This window comes from Rhincodon typus, chromosome 8 (assembly GCF_021869965.1).
Source record: "Rhincodon typus isolate 14 chromosome 8, sRhiTyp1.1, whole genome shotgun sequence".
NCBI lineage: Eukaryota > Metazoa > Chordata > Chondrichthyes > Orectolobiformes > Rhincodontidae > Rhincodon > Rhincodon typus.
In genome coordinates, this window is record NC_063339.1 from 69,646,804 (window position 1) to 69,672,386 (window position 25,583).

The following is a 25,583-nucleotide window of genomic DNA, read 5'->3' on the forward strand; positions in this document are numbered from 1 at the left end:
ACACCTTGTTATCTCAGATTTTCCAGCATCTGCAGTTCCTACTATCTCTAATCCATTTCACATAATTTTTTTTTTCTCTCTGAAGCTTTAACCCAAACACTATGGTTACTGTTTTCATTTAAGTGGACACAGCAACATATACTGATGCTTAAGCATTCATTTCCAACACCAGAGGATATTATTAAGATCCAATACAATGCTACAGTATCTAAACAAAATAACACTTAGATATTCAGAAATCAGTTCCTCATCATACTCTAACTTGTGAACAGCACTCAAGTTCCTTTTGTACTGACCCTTTACAGTTCAAGAGTCAGGATCATTACTGGTGGGGGAAATGCTGTAGCCTGGTGATTAACAATACAGTGATGTTAGAATCATTATGAATTTGAAGTACATTCCTAAACCCAAGACAGATCTCATAATCTAATCATTTAATGGTGTGTTTTCACTTTTTGTAGGTTCAGATGACAACAATTTGAATTCCATCTTTTACGAGCATTTGACAAGATCTCTGCAGCACAGTCTTTGTGGGGACCTAATGTTGGGACGCTGGGGCAACTTCAATACTGGGGATTGCTTCATTCTCGCTTCTGACTACCTCAACGCACTGGTTCATCTCATAGAAATAGGAAATGGCTTGGTCACCTACCAGCTCCGGGGCCTGGAGTTCAGAGGTGAGGATCAAGCATTCCAACCAATTTCTGACTGGAAAGTTTAAAAATTCTAAGAGTTTCTGCCTTCTCCTCTAAATTGCACACACCTATCTGTTCTATTAATTTATCCTTTCTTCAAAAAAAATCTTTAAATTGTGTTAACTTTGTGTGAAATGAATATTGCAATTTTTTTCCTAATCTTTAGGAACTACTTTTTATGCATGGGGTAAAGTGGCGTATGTTTTTCTTTCTCTTTTTGTTTCTTTATTCTTTTGATTTGTTCATAGTAAGGGCACGGTTCCTTTGATTATGAAATCCTCCTTGTACCAGTTGCTCCTAATTTAGATCACGCAAGCTTCAGTAAGCTACTTAATAATGGAAAAAGGGAAGGGATAATAAAGGTGCTGTTGTCCTCATCTTCTCTCAAATTCATGTATACACATGCAAACATACTTTCCATCTTATAGTTATTGAATAACAATTAAGAGTGGAAACTCTTGCTGCCTGTTTCACAATTTCTGCAACAAGGTCCCACGAACACCAATAAGTGACCAGACTGTCTCCTTTAATAATGGATAAATATTGACCAGGACATAGTGAGAACATTGCTGCACCTTGTTAAGTTGTTTTGTGCACTGTTTTACATTCAGTCTGGGAGGAAAGACCGTGTCTTATTTTAATATTCATTCAAAAACTGGTACATGTTAAAGTGGATTAGTCCCTCAGTACTACACAGAAATGACCATCTATATAGGTCCAGAATTTGAGATGAGAATTAACAGAGAAGCTATTAGTGCTTCATATTATAAAGGAGAAAATCGGATACCCACTCCTAATGTAAGCACATTTATCACATCTATGCACATTTCCACATCTAACTGTCGAAATGATATTTAGGGTGGAGTCTCATTCCCTCAAAATATTTAAGGTTGGTGACTTTTTTAATATTTAACAGTAGCATATTATATAGCACCTTTAACATAATGAAATGACCCAAAGCATTTCACAAGGGTATTATACAAAATGTATGATACAAGCCTCAAGGTGATATTACATCAGATGATCAAAAGCATGTTAGAAGTGATAGTTTTTAATGTGCATCCCAAAGGAAGAATGCAAGTTGGCAAATCAGAAAGGTATATTGGGTATTCCAGAGCTTGCGCTTTGGCCTAGGCAATTGAAAGAACAGCCACCAATAGTGATACAATTAAAATAAGGAATTCACAAAGGCTAGAATATAAGCGGAACAGATCTTTCAGAGTATTCTAGGGATGGAGAAGATTGCATTGATAGGGAATGGTCAGGCAATAGAGGGATTTGAAAACCAGGATAAGAATTTTTAAATCAGGGCATTGCATGACTGGGAGCCAGTGTAGATCAGCGAGCGCAGAGATATTTGGAGAACATGACATTCTGCAAGTTAAGATTTGGATTACTCAAACCTTACAGAGGGGAAAAAGCATGAAAACCTATCTAAGTGTGTATTGGAATAGTTGGGTTTAAAGGTAATGAAGGCATGAATGAGAATCTCAGCAACAGATGTGCTGGGACAGTGATATAGAAGTTACTGAAGTGGAATTATGCAGTCTTGGTGATGGCAAGAAAATGACGTTTGAAGCTCATCTCAGAATTGTGTGCACACCAAAGTTGTGAAATCTTGCTTAATCTCAGAAGGTTGCTGGGGAAAGGGCTGGATTTTATACCATGGGAAGGGATTTTGAAGCAAAGACTGAAGATAATGTTTATTTGATGAAAGTTTCTTCCCATCCAGTAGAAACAAAAGGGTGCGACAATATCTGGAGAGTGAAGAGCTATTATTGAAATTGTTGTTAACTATCTAAACTAATACACAAGGTCATTATTATAAGATGGAGACCGGAAGTTGTAGTTGGGTGATTGGCAGTTTAATGGGAATAAAATCAAGGGTAGTAAGTCTCGAGGACAAAGTTATCTCAGCGAGGGCGTGACAAATAAAAAGAGAAACTAGAAAAAGATGAAAGTTCAGGGCTTGGTGAGGGGCCGCATGAAAAGTGATCTAGCCAGTTGGGCCAATCAAAGGCAAGGAAATGTTGGAGGCAACCTTTCAGCTCACCTTGATTTAAGTGACGAAGAAGAACTCCTTGCACATTGGAGCTAAGGAAGTAGGGAGAGGGGTTTGAGAAGATGGCTTTTAGTAGAGAAAAGAATCGGAGAGCTATCTTTGCATTCCAGGATGATCCAGAATGCTGAGCAGTTTTAGCAGATGAGGTCTGATTGGGCAGATCTGTGGCAGATGAAGTTTAACCATGATAAATGTGAGGTGATGTACTTTGGAAGAAGAAACAAGACAAGGGAGTACTCAATACTAGGAAGCTCAGGAACAGAGGGATCCTTGGATGCTTGTCGACAGATCCCTGAAGCTGGCAGGACAGTGTAATAAGATAGTTAAGACTGCAATTTTAGAAGGCATACAGGACAGTTGCCTTTATCAGTTGTGGCATAGATTATAAGAACAGGGAGGCTATTTTGGAGCTGTACAGAACTTTAGTTAGGCCACAGCTGCAGTACTGCATTTAGTTCTGGTCACTACACTATAGGAAGGATATGATTGCACTAGAAGGGAAGCAAAGGAGACTCACCAGGTATTTCAGTTATGAAAAAATGCTGGGTAAACTCAATTTGTTTTCTTTGGTGCAGAGAAGATGGCAGGGTAGGAGAGCATGATAGAGGTGTATAAGATTGTGATGGACATGGACAGGATGAAAGAAAGCAGCCATTCCCTCAGTCAAAGGTTCAATGACAAGGGGGCATACATTTAAAGAGAAAGCCAGGAGGCTTAGAGGGATTCGAGGAAAACCTTTTTTACACCCAGAGGGTGGTGGAGGTCTGGAATGCACTGCCTGGGAGATTAGTTGAGGTGGGAAACCTTACAACCTTTAAATAGTACTTGGATGAGCACTTGAAATGTCATAACATTCAAGGCACAAGTCCCTAGTGTGGAATGTGGGGCTAGTGTAGGTAGTAGTATATTTTTGGCAGTACAGATTTGATGGGCCAAAGGGCCTCTTCGGTAATTATATGATTCTGTGATTATCTGAATGCAAAACCTGTTTTGTGTTTTATGTGGTTCATCCTGATCTGAAGATGAATAGCTAAACCAGTTGTTCACCTTAACCTTTCAAGCCTGCGACCCTCAGACTATAGGGAGGGAGATATCAGCATGTGTGCTAACGTACAAATTAGGAGCAGGAGTAGGCCAGTTGGCCCATTGAACATGCTCTGCTGTTAAATAAGATTACTCAGCGTTCCCACCAACCCCTTTTCTATTAAAAATCAATCTACTTCTGCTTGAAAAATATTCAGACTCTGCTTTCACTATCTTTTGAGGAAAAGATTTCAAAGATATTCATCCCTCTGAGAAAATAAATCTTTTCATCTATATCTTACATTGAATTGTATTAGCTTTATTGTCACGTACTCAAGTAAGTACAGTGAAAAGCTTACAAGTTGCCATTTACAGTGCCATCTTAGGTACAAAACAGAAAAATAAGGAAAACCAAGTTAAAAAGTTAAACATTATTTTTCAACATTTTAGTAAGAAGAATTGCAAAGAAACACAATTAACAGCTTAACACCACAGTCAATAAGCGCCTGGCCTTGCTGGGCTAGCACTCCTCACAGCGGCTTGACCTCGCCCCTCGCTGCCACCTCAGGCTACCTGCTCCTGCTCTCCCTGCCCAGCAGCCCCTTAATTTTAAACAGTAATTACCTACATCCAGGCTGTGAAAATCCATCAGGATATTGTATGTTTCAATCAAGGTGCCTCTTGATAATCCTAAATCGATGCCTTGTGATAAGGATTTGTACACCACATAGTTAGATTCTGCATGCATTTCGCATACAGGATACAAGGATTACAGGTAACTTCATTCTGTACTGTGAAAGTACCTGATTAATGCAATTGCCCGTTAAAGAGTCTTGTGTTACTCACAATGGAGCCTGCATTTTCTGGGAAATAAACTTACTCCGCCTACTGTGGGTGTGGTTGCAGCCGTTTTCCGGTTCCATTGAGCATTTACGAATCACGTGAGTATGGAATGTCATGCTTACCACAGTGCATCAGAGGCTCAGCTCGTAATAACGACCGCCCCCACCAACACCCCCCCCCACCGCCCACCACCACCACTCCGACCTTGCACTCCACCAAAACCTCACGTGTTCCTTTCTTCCTGCCTCTATCTGTCGAGCACGTCATTACTGAGCTTTCAAATATTCCCACATGCCACTTTGAATTATAATGTCATCTCCCAACTTTGTCTCTGAGCCCTGGCCCTGCAGCTTAGTCATGCCAATCATTGTGCTGCACAGTTCCCCCCCGCACCCCCAACTGAAACCCTGGTTAAGGCAGTGGTGGTTGTGACCATGTAAGACAATGATGTACGATAAGATATCCGTTCCCTTGACTGATGACTGCTGACACCCATGACAAGCACCTGGCTTTGCGTTTGTGCTAATATGCACTGAAATACTGTAAACCCTTAAGCTTTGTCTGATGGTGCAAAGTGCAAAAAGGCAAGTCGGTGCAAAGATGCAGTGAGCATATATGGAGGCGCAAAGTGAGCGAACGTGAAAAGAGCAAGCAAGCAGCCCTGACATGCACCCTGGTGCAGTCCATGTATCAGGTGTCTGGGCCTGCATGCAATGTCTTAGTGGTATCATTCAATGATTGGAGTATGCTTTGAAGTGCAGAAGCATATTAGAAGTGGATTAGAGATGTGCCTTAAAGGTACAGTGGAGCTTGAACATGTCCAATACCAATACCCGTGGATTAGAAAATTGGCAGTGACTGATGTCCAAGATGGAGAGCCAGAGGCACAAGCGGCAAGCTGGAGTTGCCAATTAACAGCCCTGAATTTCGTGTCAAGACTTGTCACAACTACTTTGTATCGGAGGGGGAGAATAGGAAACTGCATATAAAAGAGGCAAACCTAAATAATAATGGCATGCTAATGCCACCCACTGATGAGATTCTCATCGCATTGTTCAGCTTTTGTTTGAAGAATCAGATTTTTTGCTCTTGACATCATAAAACTCCTTACTGACAATCTTGCCTGTGTCCTCAACTTTATCGCCAAAGACCACCGTGTTCAGTGGCTGGGAAGATTCCTCATTATTAGGCTTCACATTAGGCCTCATTAATCTTTTTTTTTTAATATTCTGTCCGACATCTGATCTGCCACATATCTTTGTACAATTATATTTTTTGTTTAAGTTTAATATCTTTTTTTAAGTTGACCACAGATGTTGGTACTCTTCATATAATTTTTCTTTGGAATGTATCTATTCTGTGCTTTCTAAATATCTAAATAAATATCTACTCGTGTATCTTTATTGACCTATCCCTTAACCTAATTTGCATGTTCACTTTACCTAACTACGCCTTTATTCCTCCATAATTGCCCTTCTTTACATTTCAAATACTGGTCGTGAACCCATTCTTCTGTCCCTCAAATTAAACATTAAATTCAATCATTTTATGATTACTTCTACCTAGGGATGCCTTCACTATGTGGTAATTAATTAATCCCGTCTCATTACACAATACAAGATCTAGTATACATAGTAGGAACTGCAGATGCTGGAGAATCTGAGATAACAAGGTGTAGAGCTTAATGAACACAGCAGGTCAAGCAGCATCAGAGGAGCAGGGAAGCGGATGTCAGCTTTCCTGCTCCTCTGATGCTGCTTGATCTGCTGTGTTCATCCAGCTCTACACCTTGTTATCACAAGATCTAGTATAACTTGTTCTTTGATTATGGAAGAACATGCTTTTCTAAGAAACTATCTCAAAAACGTTGTGTAACCTCCTCATCGAGGCTGCCTTTGCCCATCTGATATCTCCAGTCTGTATGTCCATTAAAACTCCCCATGACTAATGCCATTTCTTTCGGAGCAGTTCCCATTATTTCTTCCTTAATATTCCGTTCTACCATGTGATGCCTGTTAGGGGTCCTTTATGCCAATCTCACAAGTGACTTCATGCCTTGATAATTTCTTGTCTCTCTGCAACTTCTATAACCTGATTTCTTGAACTTTGGTCATTTCTCTATCATTCTAATACCATAATTAACCAACAGAGCTTTACCTTTAACTTTCTAAGTGTCACATACCATTCAGTATTCAAGTACAGTATGTCATCCTGCTGCTGTTTCTGTCATAACTATAAGTAGACACTCTCTAATTTCTATTTGTGCTATTGATTTGATTAAAAGCATAACAATGCAACTGCAATGGTCTTGAAAGGGCAAAGATTGAAGATGGAGCCATGAGAACAGGCTTCGTTCAGAAAAGGTGCCATAGCCCCAAAACCAGTGCATTTTGTTTGCTTTTTTTGTACATTTTGATCTCTCTTCCTGAATTGCATCAATACTCCCTAATTTTTATTTTGCTTGCATTGTTAAAATATAATGTATATTTCCCGCTTTATGCAGTCTAGTTTTAACTGTATGCCTGAATGAAGATTCTTGAACAGCCTTTCAGTTGTTTACTTTCTTTCTTATGAATGGCAGATGCCTTGTAGAACAAGCCTTGCTGTAAGTTGTTGTAAAGATCTCTGCTGACAAGCTTGCAAAAACTCTGAGCAGCTTTCATCAAATTTAGAATCAATTGTTACCTTTGATGTTGAGGGCAAGATCCCAATCAGCATTATGTTTAAAATTTCTTTTTTTTTTGGTGGGTGGGGGTCTTCAGTCCAGAACATCCTTAACCAAAACCAACACTAAGACACATTACATGAACAACTAATATGTGCATTTATTTTGTAATCAAGTATGTAAAATTTAAATTCTTAGACTGAATGGAGACAGACAGTTCCAGATGGAACAGAAATTATCAGGTGAGTGTTAGCTAACTTCACTTTAAGTAATTGGCTTCAGGGGCGATGGTTAGTGACTCAGGCTCATGATTGATTCCAGTGCTTCTTTAAAGAAAGTGCATCTCTGTTTGTTGGATAGGGATTAGGGCAAGTTTGGTTTTAATACCTATCACATGCTGAAAGGCCCAAATTCAGAATAGCAACCTGAATTTAGTATGAGGAGACTGCTGGTACCCTTGAGCCTCTCAGAAAGCGGAGTGAAAGTTGTAATCGGAATTTAGATCCTTTATTAATGATTTTGATGTTGCAATGACAGCCTTGATCATTCCTCTTTCCTTGTAGGCACATACTGTCAACAGCGTGAGGTGGAAGCTATCACAGAAGGGGTTGAGGAAGATGAAGGATTCTGCTGTTGCGAACCAGGCCACATTCCTCACATGTTGTCTTTTAATGCTGCTTTTGGTCAGCGCTGGCTTGCTTGGGAAGTACTAGTCACCAAGTATGTACTGGAGGGCTACAGTATCACTGACAACAGTGCTGCATCCATGCTGCAGGTGTTTGATCTAAGAAAGATCCTCACAACTTACTATGTAAAGGTATGTATTTCGCAGATTGTCACCTCAATCATGTTAACATTTTAACATTATCTCTGAACAATAACCCAGTTCTATTTAACAGTATATAGATATTATGAAAAACTAAGTGTTTCTATCTTTCAAGGTTTGTGTACTTTATGGGATTTTCTGGTGGAATATATGGCAGTGAACTAAAATTCCTGATCAGTAGAATTTCAGTGCCCAAAAAGCTAAATGTATACTTTATCTTTCATATTGAGTCATCTATATCTTGGTTCACAAACTCGTCCTTCTTGAGCAACTTCAGCAATTTTATATTGTTGTAATGTTGTTGGACCTAGGTTTTATTTCTGCAATCAACCAAGCAGTATTAAATCTGGACATTCTTGCTGCTGGGTGACACTGAAAGGGTGTTGAATTTTTTTTTCCTATTGATCACTAAAACAATTTGCCCACTAAAACAATTTGCCCACTAAAATAATAAAAATGTAATGGAAGAACAAGGTGGAAAAGTGATAAAAGTAAATAATGAGTTCATACTTTTTTTAATTAACCTTGCTTTGAAGAATTTCCGTATGTACTCTAATTTAAGTTCAAGTAATCATTGGTGCTTTCCTTCTGTACTGACTTTCTTAGTGAGGTTCCTGTTTGTTTTCACAAGAAAACATACAGTAAAATAGAATAAAAACTATTTGAAAATACAGAATTAGAGAAATTGAGTCAGGAGTTGAAAACATTGTCATCTCCATTTTGTTTTAGCCATTGCCATTTTTAGAACTGTAATATCTTGCCAGTACAGTTAATATGATTTTGCTAAGCCGCAGGGTCCATCTAGTCATCAGAGTCTCCACTTATTGAGTTCATATCTTCTGCTGTGCTACTGTAGGGGAGCACCAAGAAGAGGCCAAGCATTTGCCAGTCAGGCCAGATTAATGATTCACCTGCCGACAATTGCAAGGCAGCCTTGGCAGAGACCTGAGTGCAAATTGGACCAAGTTGGTGCATTGGAAAACAAGAACTATGCAAAAGATGATGGGAGAAAATAATGTCAAAGCTGATCTAAACCAATAAAAAGATATTGCTGAAGCCGTGTGCAGTGGTAGTGAGCTTATGTTTAGTTTGCTACTGATTTGGAAGATGTCAGGAATGACCAAGGTTAACGAAATTTTGTTCAAGTGCTTGCTGTTTTGTGGGAAAAGTTACCCACGAGTAATTTTAATGTCTTCATCCTCTGTCTTCATGTTTGCAACTAGAGTATTTTATTCTACGTAACGAGCTCTCCCAAGCTAGAGGATTGGCTTGCAAATGAAACCATGCAGGATGGACTTCGAGCGTGTACTAGCCATAATTATGTCGATGTCGATCCCACCTTTAACCCAAACATTGATGAGGACTACGATCATAGATTGGCTGGAGTATCAAGAGAGAGTTTTTGTGGGGTTTATCTCAACTGGATCCAATATTGTGCTTCTCGAAGAGAAAAGGTATTAAAAGCAACACAAAACCTGGTCGCATAGTGGAAAGAATTCCAGTAGCAATTTTTATAAAGGAAATTGGTAAAAGACTAGGTGAAAGAGAAAATATAGATATATGGGGACATAACAGGATTGGCAGTAAATAAATTACTCTGCAAAGAGGCAGCACAGACTCAATGAGCTGAAAAGCCTCCATTTAGCTATGTGCATAGTTTCAGATCAGATTCTCTTGCGTGATTCTTTTGCCTTTTTGACCTAGTCAATTTCTGAATCTATGTGATGCAGTGAGTAGGTCACTGCATATGCTAAAATTAGCTGAGTCTCGTACAAAGTGAGGTGATTTTTGGAATATAACAAAGAACTGTGCATGCTGGAAATCTGAAACAAAAACTAGAAATTGCTGGAGGAAACCAGAACGTCTGAGTTTCTCCGACAGTTTCTGTTTTTGTTTGTGGTGATAATTGGTCTCCAGTTGTATTTTGGGGACCACTGAATGGGAAGTAACCTTATTTTCTGATTATTCTTCCTATGTTACAATTCATAGCTAATTTCAAAACTGTTTTCTGATAGCAGAAGTGTGTGATAGTGTGATCGTGAATAATTAGAATGCTGTAAAGTGATTAATTAATTCATTTTCAGAAGAATGAGTTGTATACCCAGTTATTTCAACTTAGCTGCATTCAGTAGACGATTTTCAACATCTTAAAACAAATTTCTGGTTTGAATAGTTTGTGGGGCTCCTTGGCTGCAGCTACAGGCCTGGCGTGCACCATTGTATTACATGTTGAATTGGTTGATCAGAATGCTAATTGCAGCATTCTGTTGGCCAGATGATATGACAAACAGAGAAATTATAAAATCAGTATATTTTCCTAATGTCCTTATGATGGATATTGATTTCATTCTAAACTCTAAGATAAGAGATGCTTGCATAGAATTTGCAAAAGACTGGTAATAGGTCTTTGGGTCACGAGTTCAAATGTTAAATGGGAAGAGCAGGTTCAAAGCTTTATTTTTATTATTATATAGAACATACGTAGCTTAGTAAGTGAACAGTATATGATTAAACAATATAAAAACACTGCAAACGGTATTCATATCCACATTTTGTTTTTTTTTTAAAACAAAGCCTTTTAACAATTTCATGAGGGAGTCTGCATGTTCTAGCCAGGCATAGGTTAATAGTAATAGGACTTCCTGTTGTGAGACTGAAGGGCAAATCTTACTTTACTTTCATCTGATTTTAATGATTCCTGATGGTTAAAAAGCTGCATGCAATCCAGGCTCTTGTGGTGCAGAGGTAGTGTCACTGCCTCTGAGCCAGGAGGCCTGGGTTCATGTCCCACCTGCTTCAGAAATGCGTCATAATATCTCTGAACAGTTTGATTAGAAACTAATTTAAAAGAAGCTGCATACTAGGGTTCTGTGGCATGGTGTTAATTTCCCAATCTTTGAGTCAGGAGCCTCAGGTTCACATCCCAGCTGTTCCAGAGGTGTGTCATAGCATCTCTGAAAAAGTTGATTAGAAAATAGATATGTTGAAAAAAAATCAAAAAGCTGCATGCTGAGTGAAGCAATCATGGACTGTGCATCTATACAATACATATTCTGATGGCTTGCTCTTTTTTTTAAAAACATCAGCCTCTATCTTCAGACAAAGATTCTCCATTAGTGACTCTGTGCTATGGGCTCAGTGTGCTTGGCAGAAGAGCTCTTGGAACAGCTTCCCATCACATGTCCAGGTACGCACTCACTTTGACAAATTGAAGATTAATAAATTGTACATCAATGCTGGAACGATGCCAGTGAAATTCATTGTTATGTATTCAGGATTTTAAGACTCCATCTGAATGCAATGGATTGATATTTTAACTACTGTAGACTTAAAGTACAGGCATCAGACAGTGGCCTTGTTAAATATTTGATAAGCTTTAACAGCCAGCAAGGTTATAACATTTATTAACTATTCCTCGGCTGGCTTACATATTTGGAAATTGGAAGTCAAAGACATTAATGTGAACAACTTCACAGATTACAGGTACTAAAACAAGTTTGGAAACAGGTGGCTGAGACACAGTTACATTATGACGATTCATTAGAAGAGAATATAGAGCCAGGGGACTGGCTGACTGACAGTGTTATTCCTATATTTGTAACTGGAGATAGAATAAATTTAAGAAACTGCAAGCCAATTAGCTTAAAGTTAATGGTAGGAAAGAAAATGGGATATTTAATCAAAAAGATGTAATCGAAAAACATCTAGGAGATGAAGCTGCAATTCTGAGCAGTCAGCACAGATTTTTAAGGTACGGTAATGCCTGACTAAACTTAATGAGCTCTTTAAAGAGGTAACAGAATGAGTTGACAGGATAATGAAGTAAATATTGAAGGCCTTTTGAAAATAAAAATAAGATAATGCATGTTTGAATTAGAGTTAAAGTCATAGAACAGGAGGCAAATAACACCGAACAGCGTAAAACCTAGGGATATCACCTGGACATGAAAATTACGGGAAGAATTTCTCCATAGGGATTGGTACTAACACCACTGTTCTTCACAATTTATATTAATGATTTGGTCTCTGGAATCAGAAATGCAATTTCAAAATCGGTGGGTAAGGAATCGAAGTAGACCATTTGACCTTGCAACCCTACTTGACCGTTCATTAAGATCGTGGCTGATCTGATAGAGGCCTTAACTCCATGCTCCAGACTCCCTTGTAGGTCAGAAATCTATATCTTTCGGTATTGAATATATTCAGTGGCCCAGTTCCACTGCTTTTGATAGAGGATTCCAAAGGTTAATGACCCTCTGTAAAAAGAAATACCATCACATCTGTCTCTGAAATGGCAAACCCCTTATTTTGAAACTATGCCCCTCATTCCAGATACCCAGCAATAGGAAACATGGCTTCAGCATCTTCCCTGTCAGGCTCCCAAAGAATTTTATATGCTTCGGTAAGATCACTTCTCATTTTTTGTAAACTCCAATGAGTGTTCGTCCAAGTTGTTCAGACTCCTTCTAAGATAACACCTTCATCCCATGAGATAATTTAATTTACCTTTTTAGAACTTCTTCCAAATCAAAAATACCCGTCCTTGCATGAGAGGATCAAAACTGTACATAGTGATCTCACTAAAGTCCTGTACAGAAGATACAAAGAAGATTCTTTTTATGGTAGCTAAATTTTCGCTGGCCTAATCAATGTAGGAACAATGGCGATCAGTTTGGTGTATCACACTCTGCTTTGGAAAGCTCTGTAGTTTTGCACCAAAATAGTTTTTGCTGTCCCTTTATTCAGAGGATTGTGGTAGCTGAATGGGCTTGGAACTGGCAAATGAGTTAAGTTTCACGTGGTTTATTTTGGTAGGAAGACTAAGGACTCTGCTTGGATAATGGGAATCCAAATGGGATAATAGAGCAAAGAGATCTAAGGATAAAGGTACACAAATTCCCAACAATAGAAAGAGATTAATAAGGCCATAATAAAAAGGATAAAGGCAGTATAACGTTAAACTTCAATAGAAATAATTAAATCGCAACTTGAAGTCCAGTTAGTTCCTGCCTATCATAGGCTCATCTTGGACAGAACCTGTGTTGAGATTTTGCTATAAAAGAAGGCTTAGTTTCTCAGCAATGCCATAGTTAGCTGCTGCAGTGCTTGTGCAGGGACAGAGACGCAGGTTTATAGTGTCATGTTACTGCAAAGAGATGGAACAAGAGGTGCTAGAAAGAAAGACAGCTCTGCCTGTATAATCACACTGCAGGTTGGTTCTATTTGGACTAATACTGGAGTTGTGATCCAGGGTAGAGTTAGAGTCAGCCTGCAGATAGTAAGAGGGACAGAAACAATAATGACTACAGTTCAGCTACAATTCTAGGAGCAAAACCAGTCAACTGCATTTTAGAGAAATACTGTTGCTTTCTTGAAAGTTGCCTCACTCTTTTCCCATTACTGGGTCAGCAGTGCCTTGTTGCTAAGTGGGTATTGTTCATAGACATAGAACATAGTCTTCTCAAGAAAGCTGTGTTTAACATAAGAGATGAAATGAGGAGCTTAACACAAGGAGGAGTTGAGTCCAAGTTTTTTCAACATTTGGTGTTGAATGTTGGTGCTTCACTGCTTTGCAATTGCTATCTTAAAATTGTGGATTTATTGATACAGAACCATTTTGTAGTTAATTTCAGCCTGACTATTATGTAACATATTTCCTTTTAGTAATCTAGAGTCCTTCCTATATGGCCTTCATGCACTATTCAAGGGAGATTTTCGAATTTCCTCAGTGCGAGATGAGTGGATATTTGCTGATATGGAACTGTTGCGGAAAGTAGTAGTTCCTGGAATACGGATGTCCCTTAAACTTCATCAGGTAAAACAACCTATCTAGAACTGTACAAAAGTTTCCACCTGTTATCTATGGAGTTTAAATGCCCGACATGTATTTCCAAGGAAACAGATAATTCCTTCATGACATCCTTTAGCAATTTACTAGAAATTGTCTGCGATTTTGCCTCCTAATGGATGTCTAGGGATGAATGATGCCTAACCTGGTTTGGTGAGCCACCTTATATTCAGATTGGGATGAATTTAATTTACTAAATCTTGATTTGTCTACTTTTCAAGCTGTTGAGTGAATGAAGAAAATACTTCTTACTGTACCAACAGGAAAGAAGCCAGAAAATTAGCTACCTTGGTTTGTTAATCCATTTTACAGTAACCTGTTCTGATTGGGATGAATTTAATCCAATAAGTCTTGATTTGTCTACTTTCGAGCTGTTGATTGAATGAAGAAAATATTTCTCACTGAATCAACAGGAAAGAAACCAGACAATGAGTCAGGCAGTAAACACCATCTACTGGTTACAAATCAGAGGATACTGCATATTGAGCTTCCCAGTAACATGAGTCTGAGGTCATAAGTTGATGAGGTTATTAAGAATATAGAGCAGAGAAGCAGTCCATTCAGCTGAGCTAGTCTACACTGGTATTATACTCGATACAAATCTCCTCCCATTCCATCTGCCTCATCTCCGTCTTTCAAATCTTTCTATACTTTTTTTCTGCCACATATTCTGTTTTGAAAATATTCATGCTGTTGCTGAGACCTGGGCAAATGAATTCCACGATCGCATGGATTTTGATCATCCCACGTATGGAAATATCCTTCCACATCTCTCCTGTTCAATCTATTCATAACTTTAATGATCTCTAATAGGAGATAATTTATAAGCTATTTAAAAAGTTATTCTTAAAGTTAACAACTTTGAATGGCCACTCAGTCAAATATCTAAAGTCTATTTGAGTTACTGAAAACCTTCAGATTATATAGTTTAATTCAAACAAATAGTGTGGTTGGGTCACTCTTCCCTGGGACAGGCTTTTAACATAGGAACTTAAAAAATCCCAGCAGGTATAGGCCGTTTGCTTGCTCCTTGCTGATCATCCAACTAAGTACCCTGTTTCAGTTTTCTCTCCATGCCCTTTGATCCCTTCAGCCCTAAAAGCTACATCTAACTCCTTGAAAACATTCAATGTTTTGGCCTCAACTGCTTTCTATGACAAGGAATTCTGCTGGCTCACCACTCTCTGGGTGAAGAAATTTCTCCTTAACTCACTCCTAAATGGCCTACCCTGTATCCTTAAACTGGACTCCTGATTCTGGACTCCCTGGTCATCAAGAACACCCTTCGTGTTTACCCTGCCTAGTACTATTAATATCTCATAGACTTGTATGAGATTCCCCTCATTCTTCTAAACTCCAGCGAATATGTTCGCAACCATTCCAGTCTTTCTTCATACATCAGTCCTGCCAACCAGTCTGGTAAAACTTTGTTGAAATCTCTCCATAACCAGAACATCCTCCTTCACAAGAGGAGTCCAAAACTGCACGCAGTGCTTACGGCATTATCTTATCAAGACCCTGTACAATTGCAGCAAGATATCCCTGTTTCTGTATTCATCCTTCTGCTATGAAGGCTGATGCATCCATTGCCGCCTTCACTGCCCACTGCACCTGCGCGCTTACTCTCAGCAATTGGTATGCCAGGACACCTAGATCTCATTGCACCTCCCCATTTCCCAACCTATCAGATAATAATAATCTGCCTTCCTGCTTTTGTTAACTAACAAAAAACCTAACTAACAAACTCACATTAATCCACATTATATTGCACCTGCCATGCATTTGCCCACTTACTCTTATTGTCCAAATCACACTGCATCCTCCTCACATTCCTATCCAGCTTTGTATCATCTGCGCATCTGGAGACATTAAGTTTAGTTCCCTTATTCACATCATTAATATATATTGTGAAAAGCCGGGGTCCTAGCACTGATCCTATGGTACTCCACTAGTCACTGCCTGCCATTCTGAAAATGACCCGTCTATTCCTAGTGTTTGTTTACCAACCAGTTTTCTATCCATCTCAATATACTTCCCTTAATGCACTTTAATTTTACACGCTAATCCTTATGTGGGATTTTGTTGAAAACCTTTGGAAAGTCCAAATAAACCACATTCACTGGCTCCCCCACATTAACTGGTTACTTCCTCAAAGAATTTCAGTAGATTTGTCAATCATGATTCTCGTTTCGTCAGGCCATGCTGACTGTTTGATCCTGTCACAGTTTTCCAAATGCTCTGCTATTAATTATTTTATAATGGGCTCCAGCATTTTCCCCACTACCAATGTCAGGCCAATCAGTCTAAAATTCCAGAGACGACTTGTTTAAGATAGTGGGTTTATACATTAGCTCCCTTTCAATCTATAAGAACTGTTCCGAGTGGAGAGATGACCAACAATGCATCCACTACTTCTAGATCCACTTCTTTAAGTAATCTGGGATGTAAATTATTGGGCCCTGGGACTTGTTAGCCTTTAATCCCACAAATTTCCTCAGCGCCATTTCGCTGCTACTACTGATTTCCTTCAGTTCTCCCCCTCACTAGACCCTGCATTCTCCAACATTTTTCAGTGTTATTTGCATACTCCTTTGTAAAGACAGGACCAAAATATGTGTTTAACTGGTCTGCCATCTCTTTGTTCTGCATTATAGCTTTCCCCTTTGCTGACTGAAAGGGACCTACATCTTTCTAAAGTAACCTTGTTTCACTTCAAATACCTACAAAAGGTTTTGCAATCTAATGACCTTCAGGGAATCAAATCTGCCATTCTTAATTTGACTCCAGACCCACAGCAATGTGGTTGACTCTCGGTTACCCTTGACATGGCCGAGCAAGCCACTGTATTCAAGGGGAGCTGGAGATGGCAATAAATGCTAGCCTGGCTAGCGATCCCCTCATCCCATGAGTGAATGAAGAAAATCAGTTTATACATTCTCCATGAGTTTTCTTGCGTACTGCACCCCCTCCTCCTCCACCAACCCCATCTTAAACAATACCTTTGTTCTCCTTCTTTGAAATTTAAACTGCTCCCAATCCTCAGGTCTGCCCCTTTCTTTGGAAAATTTGTATGCCCTTTCCTTTGATACAATACTGTCCCGAATTTCTCGTGATAGCAGACTGTGTAGTTGTAGATAGCCTCAAACATCAAGTGTTTTTGCAGCCCACTCAGTCAGGCATCTTCCACCACTCCTGACTTGTGCCTTGTGGATAGTTGACAGGCTTCTCAAGACTCTCTTGTATCCTTTAGATGCTCTACTGTTTGTGGCCGGACCACTTGAGTTTCTGGTTAATGACGATTGCAAGGTCTTGGCATCAGCAGATTTAGCAATAGCAGTATTGTAGGTAGGTGCCTGGGTGCTCTCTCTAATAAGAGATGGTCATTATTTGGCACTTCTATAGCAATTAACATTTGTGCTATTCATCAGTCCAAGTCTGGATATTGTTCGGTTGATACAGCATTCATTATCTGAGGAACTACATTATCTGACATACATAAGAACATAAGAGCTAGGAGCAGAAGTGGGCCATCTGGTCCCTCGAGCCTGCCCCGCCATGTAATAAGATCATGGCTGATCTTTTTGAGACTCAGTTCCACTTACCTGCCCACTCACCATTACCCTTAATTCCTTTATTGTTCAAGAATCTATCTAGCCTTGCCTTAAAAACATTCAGCGAGGTAGCTTCAACTGCTTCACTGGGCAGGGAATGCCATAGATTCACAACCCTTTGGGTGAAGAAGTTCCTCCTGACCTCAGTCCTACATCTGCTTCCCTTTATTTTGAGTCTGTGCCCCCCTAGTCCTAGTTTCACCTGCTAGCGGAAACAACCTCCCTGCCTCCACCTTATCTATTCCCTTCATAATCTTATATGTTTCTATAAGATCTCCTCTCATTGTTCTGAATTCCAGTGAGTATAATCCCAACCTATTCAGTCTCTCCTCATAATCCAACCCTGTCAACTCTGGAATCAACCGAGCGAATCTCCTCTGCACCCCCTCCAGTGCTAGTATATCCCTTCTCAAGTAAGGAGACCAAAACTGCGCACGGTACTCCAGGTCTGGCCTCACCAGGACCCTATACAGCTGCAGCATAGCCTCCCTGTTTTTAAACTCCATCCCACTAGCAATGACAGACAAAATTCCATTTGCCTTTTTAATTACCTGCTGCACCTACAATCCTACTTTTAGCGATTCATGCACAAGGACACCCAAGTCCCTCTGCACAGCAGCGTGCTGTAATTTTTTACCACTTAAAACATTTTGCTGTTATTCCTACCAGAATGGATGACCTCACACTTATCAACATTGTACTCCATCTGCCAGACCTTTGCCCACTCACTTAGACTATCTATATCCCTCTGCAGACTTTGTGTCCTCTGCACACTCTGCTCTACCACTTATCTTAGTGTCATCTGCAAATTTTGACACACTTAGTACCCAACTCCAAATCATCCAAGTAAATTGTAAACAATTGCAGTCCCAACACTGATCCCTGAGGCACACCACTAGCCACTGACTGCCAACCAGAAAAACACCCATTTACCCCTACTCTTTGTTTTCTTCTAGTCAACCAATCCTCTCTCCATGCCAATATGTTACCTGTAATACCGTGTAACTTTATCTTATGTAGTAGCCTTTGGTGTGGCACCTTGTCAAATGCCTTCTGGAAATCCAGATACACCACGTCCACAGGTTCCCCATTGTCCACCATGCAAGTAATGTCCTCAAAGAATTCCACCAAATTGGTTAAACATGACCTACCCTTCATGAACCCATGCTGTGTGTTCCCAATGGGGCAATTTATATCCAGATGTCTTGCTATTTCTTCCTTAATGATAGATTCAAGCATTTTCCCCACTACCGAAGTTAAGCTAACTGGCCTAAAGTTACCTGCTTTTTGTCTACTTCCTTTTTTAAACCGTGGCGTCACATTGGTTGTTTTCCAATCTGCGGGAACCACCCCAGAGTCCAGTGAATTTTGGTAAGTAATTACTTGTGCATTTGCTATTTCCTCCATCACCTCTTTTAGTACTCTGGGATGCATCTCATCAGGGCCAGGAGACTTGTCTACCTTTAGTCCCATTAGCTTGCCCAGCATTGCCTCCTTAGTGATAATGATAGTTTCTAGGTCCTCACCTGCTACAACCTTCTTGTCATCAGTTTTCAGCATGTTATTTGTGTCTTGCGCTGTGAAGACCGACACACAACTGTTTAATGCCTTGGCTATTTCCTCATTCCCAGTTATTAAATTGACTTTCTCATCCTCTAAAGGACCAATGTTTACCTTCGCCACTCTTTTACAATTTACATATTTATAGAAGCTTTTGCTGCCTGTTTTTATATTCTGAGCTAGTTTACTTTCATCATCTATCTTACTTTTCTTTATAACTTTTTTTGTGGCTTTCTGTTGGCCTTTAAAGATTTCCAAGTCTACTAGTTCCCATCATCAGCAAGCAGCACACCTCTGTCTCCTACCTTCTAATCAGTTACCTACTCATGCATCTCCTTGTACTGTTGGTATGAAAGTGAGAACTTTTTCAGTTACTTAACTGCTACAGTAAGATAATCTTGTACTTCACTATATGTTGACTCTTTGGCGCACTATAATGAGATCAGAAGCTAATTTATTATCAGCTACTGTCATTCTATTCACAGTTTAAAGTTGGCAACAGGTGTAAGCCACAGTACATTCTATAAGAAAGAAGAAAAATTGGTTTGGTTGTTTTTGTAAGTCATTCCACACTTGGGATTGAGAGTCTTCAATCAGAAATGCTATCTGATCTTCAGCAGATTGACTTTAAATTGATGAACGCATTAATCATTTATTTTTGAAGGTGAAGAAGGAAAACATTTCTGTAAAATCCATACAGTATCATTCATTTAATACTGAAGACGTTTTGCCGGGCTTGAGTTACCTTATTCCAATTAATCCATGATTTATACAGCAGTTATCTACGCTTTACTGCACACTGTTCTCCACACAAGTGTTGTGGAATAACTAGAACAGATGCAGCTGTCTGCAGTAAAACATGGAACATATTCTATGAAAATCACAAAGGTGAAGGATATTTATCAATTTAAATTTATTTTCCTTCCATTGGGTCATGACAATGAGTCTGTTTCAATAATCCCTTTTTCAGTGAATCAACATTATTTTATCCACATAACACTGTGCTTAATCAAGATGCCCTAATGAGTTGTGTTGCAACATTTTGCAGAATTGAGCACCTAGGTTCCATTTATTATTTGGAGGCGTTGTAGTTAGCTGAATTTAAAACTCCAATGTTGAGGATTAGACTGGAAACCATTGCAAGCATTAATTAATATACTACATTTGATTAAATATTTTAAAGCATATTTAAATAGTAAACCGAGTGAAAGGATCTGCAAGTTATTGCAATCTTTTACTCGTTGAAGCATTAACCGTTTCACTACTCAAAAGTCTTCAAGTTTACAACTGGTTACCATAAATTGTTTCAAAATGTAAAGCATAGTAATATTTGGAGCAGAAGATAATGGTCTAGCTGACCCTTTGTTATTAGGTTCCCCTATTGTAATTGGAACTAATAGCACTGAATCTGTTTATTAACAAAATAAATCATCTGTCCTTTATGATGCAATTCGTTGATGTCTGCTATCGAGATTCATTACTGTTTTATGGGATTTTAATGATGATGCTAAGTATGCTAGAAAAACTGTTTGCAAAGGCTTGATTTAGGGAACTTCCTTCGCATGTAATAAACTGCCAGAAAAGTAATTGCAATAAATGACTTAAGTGTAGGAAGTCTCCATGAATTTTAAAAATACTTTTAAGCATATTGTCTATTCAGAAGAAAATTTTAAAAATGTGCATTGCTTTCTGGGAGATTTACTCCTTGCATCCCAGAATGACTCCATTGACTGGAATGGAGGCCACTACTGAATACCCGAATTTTTAACACTCTCTTACAGGAATAGGTATATCTGGAATCAGTTCCAGGCTTATTTGAACTCTCAACTCCTGTGGCAGTCAGTGGAACTGTTATTGCCAGATAAAACACTGCACTGTCTGTTAGCAGTCCAGTGAGCCCACTGGATCAGCATTGAGAAAAGTTAAACACAAAGACTTGTTCTTTCTGAATCAGCAATGGGAGATGTATAAAAGCCTTTGTGGATTTCACTGCCTCTAAAATTCTAAGACCATTATTAATCGGACAGTTTATTTTGATGGTATCATTTCAGTGATGCACAAAATCCAAGAGTTTCCTTAAGTTTAGTCTGTTTGTGTCTTCAGGATCACTTCACCTCACCTGATGAATATGATGATCCAGCAGTGTTGTTTGACGCCATAACATCCCATGAGCAGAACTTAGTCATCGCTCATGAAGGAGACCCAGCCTGGCGAAGTGCGGTGCTGTCCAACTCACCCTCACTGTTGGCTTTGCGACATGTTATGGATGATGGGACCAATGAATATAAAATCATTATGCTGAATAAGCGATATCTTAGCTTTCGAGTTATTAAGGTACATTGCTTTGAGTTGCTATATTATATCAGATGATTGAAGGCTTTGGAGACATTACACAACCATAGATGTTTGTTACATAAAGTCCAGCACTTCACAGAATGTCCATTTCAATCTATAGCTTTGTTTTGTTTTCAGTTTCACACCTTGGAATGTAGCATTTACATAGATTCACTATTAGACCTTACCTGAAGCCCAGAATGTGACTCATTAACTTGCTAGATGCAATGGAATGGCTTGTAATTACCAGTTTGCAAATGCATATCCTTTACAGAAATTAATTTTCTTATGGAGAAAAGGTAAGGGCTGAGATTGTACTGTTCTTCATTTGGTATATCTGTAAGAAAGCCTGAATGAAGTAATGAAGGGTTGTTGCCCATCACTGCTAAGTCAAGAGTCCTCAATATCAGAAATCAGTGGCTCTTGATGGTCAGCAAACCAGTGCCTCTAAACTTAAACTTAATGCTGAGTCTTACTTCATATTTACAGAATCTGTCCTGGTAGATGCAGCTTAAACTTCACCCACAACATTCATATGTCCTTCACACATGTTTACTCTTCTTCCTGCAATTTCTCTGCATCAGGTTTGGACACTTGCAATTTCCCTTGCTGAAAAGGAAGGAATCTGGCTCTGTGTGTAAATGTTTACCTGGCAGCTCATGAAAGACATACAAAGTTCATGGTTGAATACAATTGGCTCTCCAACGTCTAGACTTGTATCAGAAAGTGCTTTTGATACCGGTGGCATTCCTTGTGGTATTCCTTGTCTGTCATTGACAAAGCTTCCAGCAGCCTAAAGCTGCCTTATGATTCTTCGACCAAGCTATTGTACCAGATTATTATCTTGATCAATTAATGGATTCATGAGTTTTATTATATTTAAAAAAAGGATGCCTTCCTCCCCTTTGCTTCAACTCTCTTAATGGCTTTATTTCTCAGTTATGTTTTACAGTTCAACATTTCCTTTGGGAAAGCAAACTACGTATCTCATTTCCTTGTATTCATATTTGTGATATGCAGCTGATTTCTCTGCTTATTAACTGCACTGTAGGGGGGCACCATATCTCGCTTAGGCAAACAGACATTTTAGAAAGTGTGTACGCACAAAGTGGAGATGTCTACAGTATGATATGACAAGTTGGCTGCATGTGCAATAACTTTGAATCATTGAAAAAAAACTGAAGTATGTTGCTTTCGAGTGGCTGGTTTACTGGCCCCATGAAGACATGGTAGAAAAGCTTGGATCTTACAGTCAGCTAAACTGGTAAACATATTTTGATGCTGTCACCTTCTGTATGAAATTTGAGATATTGAACTCGGCAACTGAAGGTCAAAATAAAATCAGTATTGCTGTCATTTTTGTATATTTCAAATTTTCTGCAACGCTGCAACCAACCAAGATCTTTGTATTGCTGGGGCCTATTGCACACCCTCAGTTTTAATTGTTTTACCATTGATGATTGGAGCTTCTGCCGCAAAGGCTCTAAGCTCTTTAACCCCTGCCTAAACACTTCAGGCTTTCATCCTTCTCTCCTCCTTTAAGACATTCATTAAAATTTACTTCTAAGACCGAGCTATTGTTCTTGCACACATCTCCTTGTGTGGTTTGGGGACAAATTTTATCAAGCGCCTGTGAAGTTGCAAGGAACAGTTTTCTACCCTAAAAGTACTTTTATTAATACAAGTTGTTGTTGTAGCAGCAGTAGTTGGTTTTAGAGAAGAGAATCCCTACAGTGTGGAAGCAGACTATTCTGCCCATCAAGTCTACACTGACCCTCCGAAGAGCATCCCACCCAGACCCAAACACCTATTCTAAACCCTACATTTCCCTAGCTTACACATGCCTGGATACTACAGGGCAATTTAGCATGGCCAATCCATCTAACCTGCGCATCTTTGGACTGTGGGAAGAAACCGGAGCACCTGGAGGAAACCCACGCAGACACGGGGAGAATGTGCAAACTCCACACAGACAGTCCCCTGAGGCCAAAATTGAATCCGGGTCCCTGGTGCTGTGAGGCAGCAGTGCCAACACAGAGCCACCATGGCCAATTGATCAGCAAACGTCCATCAGCCAATATCTGTGTATCAGTAAAGGTATCTGCAGACCTCCATACTAGAATCAAAGGAATCAGCATCTGTTATTCCACCAAGATACTAATCTTGTACAATAGCTTGATCTAACTACCAAACAGCAGCCGTTCCAATATAGTAACATCCCATAAACACACCCTTGGCAAAGGCAAAATCAGTAAAATAGATTGTCTCACAGGCAATGTTTCAGCAGACCAGGAGGAAAACATTGAGAAAATTCTGGCAGAGGGAATAAACTCGCACATTTGCTATAGAAGGGAGAGATGTATGGCAGCTTCAAAACTCCAACAACTACTGAAAACTAAACTAAAACCTTGGTTCCGTGGGAGCCTGACCCCACCCATTCACGCTGCTTCTACTGTTCCAACTTTCCTACCAAACTGTTTACTTTATTGGTTTGGAACAGACTACTCACACCTCTGTCTCAACCTCTCTTCATTAAAGGACAAAACACACCTCTTAAAGTCACACCTCCCCCCTTTTAAAAAAAAAAACCCATCAATTACAAAGATGGGTTCATTTTTAAAACCTTTCAGTCTTACGCTATTAGTACAGTACAATACATATACATTGCATTGACTCTAAGCATGCAAACAATTTAATATTACAGTCCATTACAATCCATTTCTTCCGACACCAAACACCTTCATCTAAGTCGAGATAATGCAACGATAATTTCGTTCTCTCATCCTGTCGCATGGATAATTTTCAAATTGAATGGCTGTAACAATAAACTCCACATAAACTGTCTGGTATCTTTAAAATTTTCCAAAATTGTTTAAAGGTTATGATAATTATACACAGTTGGCTCTGACATATTACTGGCAACATAAATATTGAAATTTTGCAATGCCAACACCAAGCTCAAGGTCTGCTTCTCAATTGTGGAACATCTCAGTTGTTGAACACTCAACTTTCTAGAAAAATACCTAATAAGTCTTTCTATCTTCTCATCATCCTCTTGCAAGAGTACAGCACAGAGTTACATGGAAAGGGCAGGAAAGTGGACACGAGGAATGTCGGATCAGCCATGATCCTATTGAGTGGTGGAGCTGGCTCAAGGGGCTGAACAGCCAAGTCCTGTTCCTATTTCTTATTGTCTTAAGGTCTTAATATTCGTGCCATACGAGTGCCAAACAATGACCATCTCCAATATGAGACATCTTACCACCACCCCTCGATGGCATTACCCCCACTATCAACATCCTGGGGGTTACTATTGACCAGAAATTGAACTGGCCTCGCCATATAAAAAGAGTGACTACAAGAACAGATCAGAGAATAGGAATACTGCAATGAGTAACTCGCCTTCTGACTCCTGAAAGCCTGACAATCATCGACATTGCACAAGTCAGGAGTGTGGTGGAATACTCCCCACTTGCCTGGATGAGTGCAGCTCCAACAAAATTCAAGAAGCTTGATACCATCCAGGACAAAGCAGCCCACTTGATTGACACCATATCTATAAGCATCCATTCCATTCCATCCACCATCAATACTCAGTTGCAGCAGTGTTTGTTTCTACAAGATGCACTGCTGAAATTCACCAAGGTTCTTTCAACTGCACCTTCCAAACCCACAACTACCACCATCTAGAAGGACATCGACAGGAAATATATGGGATTACCAGCACCTACAAGTTTCCCTCCAAGCTACTCTCCATCCTACCTTTCCTTTAGTGTCACCAGGTCAAAATCCTGGAATTCCCTCTCTCAGGGCATTGTGGGTCTACCTGCAGCAGTTCAAGAAGCCAACTCGCCATCACCTTCTGATGGGCAACTAAAGATGGGCATTAAATGTTGGCCAGCCAAGTGATGTCCACATCCTACAAGTGAATAAAACAAAATTGACACAGCAGTTGCAACTTGAGCATATGTATCCGATGCAGAAAGACGGTGCTGCTTTGAACTGGCAGGATAACTGACCAGCTCCACTAAATACAATGCCCTTTTAAGCCTTAGGGGAAAAGCAGAGTAAGCAAATCTACATCATTTTCAGAAGTTTAACTGCCTCTTCTAGGAA

At 39.5% G+C, this 25,583-nt stretch overlaps 1 protein-coding gene across 1 annotated transcript in view; it reads left to right on the forward strand.

Moving 5' to 3' along the window:
* pcnx1 (pecanex 1) overlaps nt 1-25,583 on the forward strand; it is a 235,804-nt gene that overhangs the window by 192,304 nt on the left and 17,917 nt on the right. The window contains exons 22-27 of the mRNA XM_048600454.1: nt 462-677; nt 7,852-8,105; nt 9,338-9,568; nt 11,201-11,301; nt 13,779-13,929; nt 21,237-21,467. Of these exons, the coding sequence (XP_048456411.1) occupies nt 462-677; nt 7,852-8,105; nt 9,338-9,568; nt 11,201-11,301; nt 13,779-13,929; nt 21,237-21,467 (1,184 nt within the window). The remainder of the gene's footprint in view (nt 1-461; nt 678-7,851; nt 8,106-9,337; nt 9,569-11,200; nt 11,302-13,778; nt 13,930-21,236; nt 21,468-25,583) is intronic.